Source organism: Brachyistius frenatus, unplaced genomic scaffold, assembly GCF_029030835.1.
Source record: "Brachyistius frenatus isolate BFR_SWC_R1_liver_20210118 unplaced genomic scaffold, ASM2903083v1 Contig_68, whole genome shotgun sequence".
Lineage (NCBI taxonomy): Eukaryota > Metazoa > Chordata > Actinopteri > Embiotocidae > Brachyistius > Brachyistius frenatus.
Genome location: NW_027210667.1, coordinates 1,236,314 through 1,247,500, shown reverse-complemented (window position 1 = coordinate 1,247,500; position 11,187 = coordinate 1,236,314). Strand labels below are relative to the sequence as shown.

The following is an 11,187-nucleotide window of genomic DNA, read 5'->3' as shown; positions in this document are numbered from 1 at the left end:
GGGAGCTGGCAGAAGAGGAAGAGGAGGAGGAGGAGGAAGAGGGAGCCGAAAAGACAACTGAAAAAGCCCAGATCAGTGTCTTGCTTGGAGCAGAGGGGAGGAAGACAGAGATGAAGACCAAGAGCGGAGTAGACACCTCCGAGGAGATGTTAGCGGACAGGAAAAGGGAGGCGGGGGAAAAGTCAGGAATGAGTTCTCCCTCTCTGAAGGCTTTACATCCGGACTGCGGGGAGCATCGATGTCCACAGGTACAACACCTCTCCAGGATCTGTTTCAACAGGCCATCTTACTGTTTATATTCACGAGGAACAAAAACAACACCAGATAATATTTGGCACAACAAATATCACTCTGGAGGAGGAAAATGTTGAGAGCAGATAGCAAGCCCTCGATGTGTCCAGCCTGCATTATTAATCCTACCCTGTGTTGTTTATTTATCTGTTGATAGAGTGAATAACTTCAACTGAATAACAATGAGTGACTCTGCAAAGATCAACAGCTGGTTGCAGAAATCGTCCCTGGTTTCCGGGAGGTATTCCTGGATGAAATGAAGGAGGAAATCTGCAAAAGCCAAAGCTGATGTTTTTATCACCAAAGAAAGCAAATCCTTCATAAAGGCCTCTGAGATGGTTGTCAGAGCACTTTTAACATGCGTGGGAACGTGGCCGCAGTCCAGTGTCTGGAAGTGTTTAAGCTTGTGCATCTTGCCTCGGAAGTTGCTGCAGTTTGTATTTCACAGGAAGCTCTGCTGATTGATTCGTGCTGTATTCAGAGCTGCGGAGGTAGATGGGAATCTGGAAATTGACGAGATGCCTCCTCCTCCTCCCTCGAGGTCTGGTGTCAGAGGTCTCTTTTCTACTTTTCATGTTTCTCTTTTCAGTTTAAGTGTCTGCTTGAGGCCCTGTGCCAAAGTATCCTGTAGTAGTGTGACCAGAAGGGGAAGAAGCAGAACACCTGTCTGTGAAGCTGGAGCACACTTGACACTTCCCCTGGTTTTTTGCTATTTGCTGAGCAACCCCAGGGAATCAACATGCGGTCGTTAGAACATTTTCTCAAAGCTGAGTGTGAATGTGAGACACAGTAACGACTTGGATGAAAACTCTGCAGAGCTAATGGTTTGGACTTTGAAGCCTTGGATTGCTCAGAACCCACACTGCCCAAACATCATACCCCATTATTTGTCATCTAGCTGTGACACCCAGCCAGATCCAGCGGGCTATCAGGTTACAGTTTGGTTCAGGGATAATTTGTAAATCCTGCGCTGAAAGGCTATTTGTGGCAGGAAGAGACAGCGACTCTGCGATAATCTTTCCTATTTTTCTCCCAAACTACTGTTTGGTGACTTGAAGTGATATTTGCTTTTCCAAACAGCTCGTCGTGATTTCCCATAGTTCAACAAGTTTGCAACATCATGCTGACTGGTTTCAACAGTTAAACCCACCTTCAAGCTTCAGTTTTACTGTGTTCTCAGGCAGGCTTTCGTAAAAGAAATGAATCAGCTATGACTTTTATTACCAAACTGAGACTACTGGGAACCAACGCTGCTCAGGAATAAGGGTATGTGAATTAACGTCGAGGTATTTCAGTGTTGTCACTGCATTGAATTATCATTAGTAACCTTCACATGCTGAAAAAGCTGTGGCTGGTGTTTCTAGACTTGAGTGAGAGACAAAAGGAGAGAGCGACAGAGAAAGAGAGAGAGCTGTTGGGTTGTTTCCCCTGAAGATGAAAGAAGCTTCTCTCTGGGTGTCCTTCGGAGGTGAAGGAGAGTGTTACCACAGCTGTGCTGCTCTTGTTTAAATTCAATACAGGACTGCAAGAGAAAAACACTGCCCTGATGACTTTTGACCCAGCAGGCTTTGGCAATGGTCAACAACAGCAGCCTCCTGACTCGCATAGTTATGTTATTTACTCTCAGAATCAATAAGCTCTCGCTGTGAGTGTGTGTGTCTGCTGTGAAATGAAAGGTGGACCTCCCGTTTCACCCGTGGAGACATGACAAATGAAAGAATCTGAAGCCACACAGTGTTTACACTTCAACAGCATGCATATGTCAGAGAAGAAGAATTCACAAGCAAATGATGACGATAGGTGTTATAAAGTGGCTCTTAAACCATTTGTGGACATCTGCGAAGCACTGACCTACACAGATTATGAATGCTAATGCCTCCTTGGCACCGGCTTTTCTTGGACTCGTATACTTTGTTTGTCCTCGAGCCTCCGTGCTCCAGGAGGCACTGAGATCCTGCTTTATCCACTTGTTACCCTGCGGCACTTTGTAAGGATCTCTCCACAGGTCAGCGTTGAACCACAGGGCAGAAGTGGGCCCAAGATTTGCCAGCTCATTTGTATTTGAGGAAATTTTGCTTTGGTGTCCTAGCAACACAGCGATGATGTTTTTTTAAACCTGTATCCCGTATCGACTGCGGGATAACGTGTCCGCTGTGTGCCCCACGGGATCAAATGAGGGGACTGGAGGGTGATTCAACACCGGCTCTCTTTAATTACTTGGCCTGTGGAGCCGGCCAGCTCATGTGCCAATCACTGCATCAAGAACAAAGTCACTTCCACAAAGGCACCGTGTTGTTACTCACCTTCGTAGACAGATTATCTCTTAGATCTGACTTTTGTTCTTTTTTTTTTTTTTTTTTTCAACACTTTGACAGTTTACAGATGTGAATGCTATGAGCTTTGGATGTGTTGTGATGTTGGCCAGTGGCACCTCCTGTTTCGCTGATGATTGTGTCATATGGTGCTGAGGATATTGGAGTCTGAGTGACACGTAGAGCTTTGTTAATTAAGACCTACTCATGAAAATAGAACTGCTTTGTTCCCGCGACATTAGGTGAATTACACGGGGTACTGCACTATTAATCCGCCTTGTGAATTGCCAGCATGCCCTTTGAGGACCTGCACTCTTACAAATAGAGAACAGATTCACGATGGTGCCGTTTCTCAGCCATGACGTTAGTCTTTTGGCTATCGTTCCTGGTTATTTGTGCACAATCGCAAACTGCGAGACAAAAGGAATGTGAGACTATTTTGGGCATGAAACATCAGATGTTGTGGTTTTTTCGGGCAGACTAGAAGAGGTGGCAGTGTGTTTCCCCTGGCTGTCTGTCTAGTCTTCGCTGACTGCTCACTGTGAGTGAGTGTCTGTATGCAATTAGCATCATAAAGGAGAAGAGAGGCCTCTCCTCTATGCCTCCCAGCGTGAAGACACCTAGGAGTCGATTCTTTTTCTTTTCCATATTGCTGGCTGTGTCTGTCTTTCTCCAGGTGTTCATATAGACGATCCTAGTGCCCACTTACAGTATGAGTCGATCCTAGTGCCCACTTACAGTATGAGTCGTCCGGCTGATTCACTCTGCGGCAGTGCCGTGCGGGGGGGGAGGAAAGGACCGACACATTTGTACAGCCCTAAGCATTTACGCAGTTTGTTTTAGAGTTCTGATATGTAGGGTGTATTTACTCAGAAACGGTTTGTTGAAGGGACCGAAGTGGATTGCCTGCGTCATTCTGTCTGTGCTCGGTGCTTTACTTTACCCGGTCCTGGCCCAAGTGCGGCGGATCAGAGGAGGAAATGGCAGAAACGTCACAAAGTGAGGCGGGCGCTGTGGAAGCGGAGCACATCTGGAGTTCCACTCACATGATAGGAAATTATGGATGGATGTGACATCCTTACGTAATCACGCAGCCATGGAAAACCCTGATTATTTAAAGGGCGTCCACATATTTAACTTATAAATGTCGCTTATTAATTACAGATTTTGTGATTTCACTTTTTACAGGGTAATGTAAAATTGTGTTATTCATGTATTCACTCAGCCAATCCAATCCCTGGTCCTCATAGGTTTGATTTATGAGAGTGTGCTTATATGCTTTTGAGCTTCTTTTCTCTTTTTAACAATTTACATTTTAATCTTAATATGAGGAGGAACTAGAAATATTTGAGAGCGTTTACAACATAAATCACTTAAAGCTACAGTACGTGCAGCGAGTCATTATTTATTTGAAGCCACATTTTCATTAATCATATTTGAGGATTTATTTTTTTTCAGACGTTTTTTTATTTTGTGCCGCATCACTATTTCAGATGACACGGATCACACTGCTCTTCTCCTTCATTGATTCTGCCTCAGACAGAGAGGCTGAGACGGAGGTGAAACAGACTAGTATACCATTCTGATGATGTTAGCGCAGTCTTGTGAGCCTCAGCATGATTCACTGCTGCTGATTGCTGACAGTTTATGTCATGGTTTTCCCCGAGTTCAGCTGCCTACGTTTTTTCCATTTAATGGCCTGGCTGGAACAACATCTGCACTCTTCAAAAAAAAAAAAAAAAAAGAAAGAAAAGAAAACACGTTTCTCTTTTGTTTTTTTGACTTAAACATTTCCCACATCAGCTTAAACACTATTTGGAGGGCATTTTCAAAAAGAGTGTAAAAGGCTGACCTCATGTAATCTGACTAAAATGACTGAAAACAGAAATATATGAGGGTTGTAAATTAAAGCATTTTTAAATACAAGAGATTCCCAGAATTCAGAGGCAATCCTTGCTGTTTGGCTGCAGCTCAGATCTTTGCCAAAAATGTGCTGAGTTGGGTATAAAAGAGTTGTCCTGGGCAGAGCTGGGTAGGAGGGTTGGGCACAAGGAGCTGAAGGGGAGGAAGAGGAGGAGGAGGAGGGGGTGAACGTTCAGGAGCCTGCCGCAGAAAAGGGGTGGGTTGAAGGAGAGATTTAGTGTGAGGACCAGCACATGGTGGTTGGGGGTAGATGGAAAGAGAAAAGGGGGAAAGAGGGGAGCTGTGGATCTGAGTTCAAACTGCAAGCTGTGTTCAGAGGGAGAGCAGGAATGTGGCTCAGCGTGGGAATGAAGATGCTCTGACATGCTGAGAGACACTCTTAAAGTCTTGGTGGATATATGAACCACTCTGGCTATATGATGAAAATATCCCGTGAGTACACAATGATTTGTTACAGGAAGAAAACTCGAGTGGCTTGTTGAGTCAAGGGTTTTGGAGAAGAGGCATATTAAGGCCTGTGTTTCAGTGAGGATGTTGGTTTGTTTTTATTCACAATAAGCCCGACTGAATGAATCTGGTATTTTGTTTGTTTGTCTAAAAGAATATAAAGGAAGAAGATTAGTGTTAGTCACGAAGCTTTGCTGTCAGACAGATGTAGCTCAAAACAAGTCAAAATGCTCTAAAGTTTTTGCTTCTGCAGTTGTCTGTAAGCATTTTATGAAAGATTGGTAAGCTCTTAAAGCCCTTCAAACTGTCTTAACTTCGGCACCGCTCAGCTTAAGGTCTGTCCAAGTGTGCCACATATGTCCTTGCAGCACTGTAAGGCTACATATCATATCCAAGCAGTGAGTTGCATAACCGGTGTTGTTGATAGTGTGAATGTTGCATAAAGAGCACTGGAAAGGAAGGAGTCGCCCTCGCCACAGATACTTCAGTTGGACACAGCCTTTGACATTCTGGGCCATTGTGTCACTGCCAAACTGCGTTTCATCTCTTTGTGAGACTGTAACTTTATACTGTACACAGTTTTAAAGCTGCGGGTTGTGGAAAGCAAACACAAGTTCACATTTTTTTGGCATGATGCCCACACAGCCTTTTATCCACGAGAGATTTCCTCAAAGAGAGGATGAGAGGACAGAATGTCTCGGTATCGTGTTACTGAATGCCAAACAGAGAGGAATTCCCAGCTCATGTTACTCACTAACCGTGGTCCAACCTGCGGCTGTGGGACACAAGAAGAGGACCTGGCAGCGCTCTCACTATGGGCTGCATTTGAATAATACAGGCCTGATATTATCCACCTGGGAGGGGAAGCCTATAGCTGAAGTGAAGAGCCTTTAGCTGCTGCTGATACAGGTGGGAACAGAGCAGAGAGGCTCCTGGCTGCGTACACATGTTGACTTAACTGCTGGTCGAGGGGGTAAACAGTAGAGTTTTTTGTCATCCAAGGACACAGGGAACTGTTAATATTTATTCAGTTACTGGTCAGTCTGAAGCCCAAAGTCACTTCTCATCGATTTCTGGGTGACGCAGAAGTGAAGCGGCGCAGGTGAGCCCGTGATCAACAGGTCTGCGTGATGGCAAGATCTTCATTTCAAGTATATAGTCGCTGTAATTATGTAGTATTGTGCGATGAATGACCGCAGCTCACGTTTCAGCCGTAGCGTGTCGGGCTCAGACGTGGACTGGAACTGAGACCGCAGATGTGTGACGGGAGAGATGTTTGTCACCCGTGGGTGCAGCTTACGTGCAGCCTCTCCGGGATGCGACTGAGGGATTCTTTACATCGTGGAGAACTTGTTAGAGCACAGATGTGTGTTTGAAAGAAGTGTCAGTGGAACATTTATCAGCTGAGTGGCTTTAAAAAAAACCCCACTGGAACTGGTAAGATATAAAGTTTGTGCTTCACGGTCTTTTTGTTAAGTAACTTCACTCAGGCACTTTTTCTATTTTTAATTGTCAATGACAAAGCTGTAGATTGACTGAGTTTTGATTGTAGGTGATGTAAGTAATTCCTTGTGAATTGTTCTTTAAGATTCTTTCATGCAGGGCCAGAACACTTCCTTTCATCAAGAATAATTTGATACGTTGTTTAATCAATAAAACCTGAGAAAATGGTAAAAAGAAAAAGTCCACTGGAGCTCAAGCTGACATCTTAAAGCTAATTAACTAACATATCCAGAGACATTCAGTGTGTTACAAATGGTCTGAAGAACTGAAGCTCAAACCAGTGCATTTAAGCTGAAAATATTTAAGCAACAATAAAAAAAATAACATTTTTTACTTCACTCTTTGCTCTTGTTACAATAACGTGAAGGAAAACTGTCTTAATTGAGTAAATTCCATGTCACTGCTGTGAGACCTTCAGGCTAAATACACTGTTTATCATTCAGATCTTTATATGTATTTATGCTTCCTTTCTCCACGTAAAGCAGCCTGTGTGTTGTAGCGCTGGTGTGTCAGACACCATGTCTCACAGAGGCGGTAAATGGCACCCAAATCTATTAGCCTTAATGGAAAGGTGCCAACTGTCTGTTTCCTCTCCTTGTCATTGTCGGCTCTGAAGCCTGCAGACGGCTCACCCTGCAGGTCAACGGGACCAGTTTATGGTCCTGACTGCGGGGGTCACTTCTTTACAAGCAACTCCATGTGTTTGCTAAGCTCGGACTCTTATTAAGGAGTCACAGAGAGTTCTGGTAAACATAATTTCAGCCTGATCTGTAGTTTTGTATTAAAATGGGTTCATTTTCTTCTCACAAATCAAGGCAGTTTATTTATTTATGAAGCACATTTAAACACAACATACGTTAACCAAAGTGCTGCACAGCTTCAGACAGAATGAAAACACATCAAAATAGAAGACATATTATAGGCAAATATTAAAAGAAATAAAAACAACAACGGCAGATGTATATTAGCAGTCATTAGTATTATGAAAAAATATAATTAATAATTGGGCCTAATCTGTAAATAAATCAAGAATAAATATGCGTGTCTAGTGAGATTTGAACAGTGGTAATGCAGTTGACGAGCTGTTCTTTCTGTAGGATATAAGGTGAAACGGTTTGGTTGACGCTCAGTTGGTTTTGTGAAAATGAAAATGAATTTATTATGGTTGACTTTCTCTTCCTTTTTGTTTTATCTCTTTCCTTAAAGTACATGTTTTCTTGTATTTCAGAAATTGAGGCAAAAGAGGCGTGTGACTGGCTGCGGGCAGCAGGATTTCCCCAGTATGCTCAGCTCTTTGAAGGTAATAAAAGCACTCAGTAAACTCCCACACACATACATGACAGAGGGAGGGGAGGCCGGGGGCATTGTTTGGTTAAAAGATACAGATTAATGACATAGCACACTCATAAAACAGTCCTGTAATAACCCCAAAATGGGAGTTTTATTTTAGCTCTGTGGTGAAATGAAACTGTGTTATAGCTTGAACACAAGGATGAGTGAATAATGGTACACAGTGTCATCTGGTCTGTCCCCAACACTACACAAAACCATGTATTCATGGGCGGCACAGTGAGCCTCATTTACGCAACTGCTCTCAGGAAGCCTCGGCGCGAGGGCTCCTGTCAGATCCCCAGACACTGAAAAACAAGCGGAACATCAGCTGCTTTCAAAGTCTAATCTTTACAAAGCTACGATTACTACATAAACATGTCTTCTGTGCTTTAAGACTGAAGTCATGGGAAGAAATGTTTTTTTTTTTATCAGAGCTTAAAGAAGCTCGACTCCCACAGACCTTTGTGTCTGGGCCAGACTTTTGATATGCTTCAGTGCAATATATTAGTTTCCTGACAGTTTTTAGATTGTAATAAAACTCCAGCAGTGTGCTTTGATAATGTTGTTGGAACGCAAAGACATTAACATGAGCTTTACTCTGATGCTGGGGTTGTGTATTCAAATATTAATGATATTAATGTTGTGATTTGGATGTTTCAAAGCCCTCGGTATATCTGAACGTCTGCTGCCTGAGAGAACAGGCCGAGCCTTGTTAAGATCTGGGCGCTCACTGCAACTTCTGCTTTTCATAAAAAAGTTAACAGCCTCACATGGATGCAGAGGAATGTCAGATTGAGAGGGTCTGGATTCAGTCTCTTAAGTTATGTAAGAGGAAGCCCATACCCAGAGCGAGACGTAATGCCCACACAAGCCTGAGCGCTGTTGTATGGGCAAATTTTGTCTGTTCTCATTAGCATCACATACAAAACAAGACTGATGGTCTCCTGCCCTTTAATGTTCTGCTGGAAAGAATGTGGTTTCCAGCTCTTTCTTTCCACTTTCCATCCCCTCCTTGAACACTGTCTATTGAACAACTGCTGAAATGTGATGTACTATATGAAGTTCTACTCTCTCTGATCTCTATGCTTTTTCTCCAGATTCCCAGTTCCCCATTGACATTACTTCTGTGAAAAGAGATCATGACTTCCTGGACAAAGACCTCGTGGAACCTCTGTGCAGGTAACCAGATGTTTTACACTGAAAATGCGGTGGCTCATTCATGAGTCACTGCTGCATACACTTTTCTTTTCCACAAGGAAGTGGAACTGTATACGAATCCTCAAAAGAAGTTTAAAGTAAAAGTGCAACTCTTTATTTCCTTGACTCTTAAGAATGTCAAAGAAAAGACCGTTTTCCGCACACTGCTGTTCATCAGGCCGTTTTAGGGACTGAAATGGATTTAATAAATGCTTTTGTTTGCAAGAGTATTGATGAGAATCTTCATCTCTTCATCTGACCTGCATGAGAAATATTGGATATGCGTGGGTTTTCTTTCCTGATTTTCCGGTGTATAGAGGATATAAGAGTGCACTAAGCCAACAACTGGTGGTTCCACATAACGCCCTTGTAGGGCAACAGGGCTCATGTACTTTTTCAAGCCAGGATGAAAACAGCACTACAGCTACCACAGTAACTGTGGCAACCATCCCAAGACGGAAGCAGGAGGAGCATGAATGGTGCCTCGCACGGCTCAATATACTGTGACTCTAAACAACCCTAAAGCAACTCATCTAAATTCCAAACTAGCCACGGGATAAATAGAAGACAATTGGAAGCAGTTCCACCTCCAACGTGATTTTGTCCATGACTTCCCAGCATCTCTATGGTAACATACGGATGGCTTTATAGTCACCACGGTCTTGTGTGCAAAAATAAACACCACCCTGCATACTGTGGGTGTCTTTAATAGAACTGAAACTGATAGATATTTCACACGTGAGTGTTCTCTCTGATCCTCGGCTAAGCCGCCTCCTATTATAGTAACCGCATTTAAAGCTCTTTAGGCCTGAGAAATAAAGGGCCCCCAGTTTGAAAATCCTGTCTTCATTTGTGTCTCCATATCGACAGTAACAATCCTGGGAGCGTCTTGTTTGACTAACCCCTGTCATCTACAGCACTGGAGTATTGTTAGAGCCATCAGGTCATTCCCCGTCACAGAACAATATTTACAATTATAAAAAACAGACTGTTAGCAATATCTGGAGCTGTTAATGCTTGTAATTATCTTCCCGCAATTTTTTTTTCTCCCTTTTGTTTCAAGCCAAGACTGAGTTGAGATGGAGTGTAATTTCTTATGCTGTCATCTTTTCCCCTGTGCTATTGTTGGTCCGTGTACAGTTTTAGGTGCTTTTATATTTGGTATGTTACAGCTGGCGCACCCACAAACTTTAGTAAACATGAGTCACTAAGCACATGCTCATGGGAAGAAAAATGCTCAAAGTAAATATTATAGACCCTGAAAAAATATTCCACTGCTTCTGAGAGAGTTTTGTTACACTGAGATTAGGAACTCTACATTAGCATTTCCAAATGAAAGATTTTATGTGACTATATTAGTAACAAACAGAGAAAAGTACAAATATGAAGTGCATGTCTGTGTCAGGAGCATCTCTTCATATCATGTATTTATATAATTAGCATCCAAGTGCGAGATGGCTATAAAGACAGGTTCCTCTGTACATCTACAGATGAGTATTTCGAACCAACCAGTCTGTTATTAGATGTGGTTGACCTTCAAACGGCTGCACGCCACACGTCCAGCCACAATCACTTAGATCCATCCCGAGAGAAAGAGAACAGAGAAACTGACAATTACCGGTGCTCATTAAGTTTACGTTATTATGATATGCACAAACTCGGTTTCCCTCCACGGCTGGTTGTGCATCCAGAACAGAAGCTGATCAGATTAACACTTAAATAGCAAACAGAAGGGGATCTATTTCTGGTCTGCTCATTAGGACACGATTGTGGGGTTTTCTTTTGTTTTTCCCTGAACCATTTTCATTCTTGGGCTGTTTTATTTTTTTCAGGCGACTCAACACTCTGAACAAGTGTGCTTCTATGAAACTTGACGTCAATCTTCCAAAGAAGAAAGTAAGTGGGGAGTTTTTCCACTTTTAAGGTTGTTTATTGCATTAAAAAAAAAAAAAAAAAAAAAGCATGTGCCTTACTTTCTCTCAGTACACAGACTATTTTGAAATATTACACTATGCATATACTCCTAAACCTTGACACCAATACGATGGTCATTCAACGTTTTTTACAAATTGAAGACAAAAGTCAATGTCTTTGTAAGGAATGGTGTTGTCTTACAGGGATTGCCTTACGTTATGCATGTGCTTCCTGCACCAACACAAATATAGTGCTGCTTTGTCCTTTT

At 42.7% G+C, this 11,187-nt stretch overlaps 1 protein-coding gene across 5 annotated transcripts in view; it reads left to right on the top strand.

Annotated features, from left to right (window-relative positions):
* The window catches only part of stard13b (StAR related lipid transfer domain containing 13b), a 56,306-nt gene that overhangs the window by 39,158 nt on the left and 5,961 nt on the right, over nucleotides 1-11,187 (top strand). For 3 of the 5 annotated variants that reach the window (XM_069707415.1, XM_069707418.1, XM_069707417.1), the window contains 3 exons: nucleotides 7,705-7,776; nucleotides 8,906-8,987; nucleotides 10,838-10,901. In XM_069707415.1, the coding sequence (XP_069563516.1) occupies nucleotides 7,705-7,776; nucleotides 8,906-8,987; nucleotides 10,838-10,901 (218 nt within the window). Of the gene's footprint in view, nucleotides 1-4,761; nucleotides 4,959-6,403; nucleotides 6,411-7,704; nucleotides 7,777-8,905; nucleotides 8,988-10,837; nucleotides 10,902-11,187 lie in introns of those variants that run through there. The other 2 variants (XM_069707419.1, XM_069707420.1) reach the window with 2 other exon arrangements.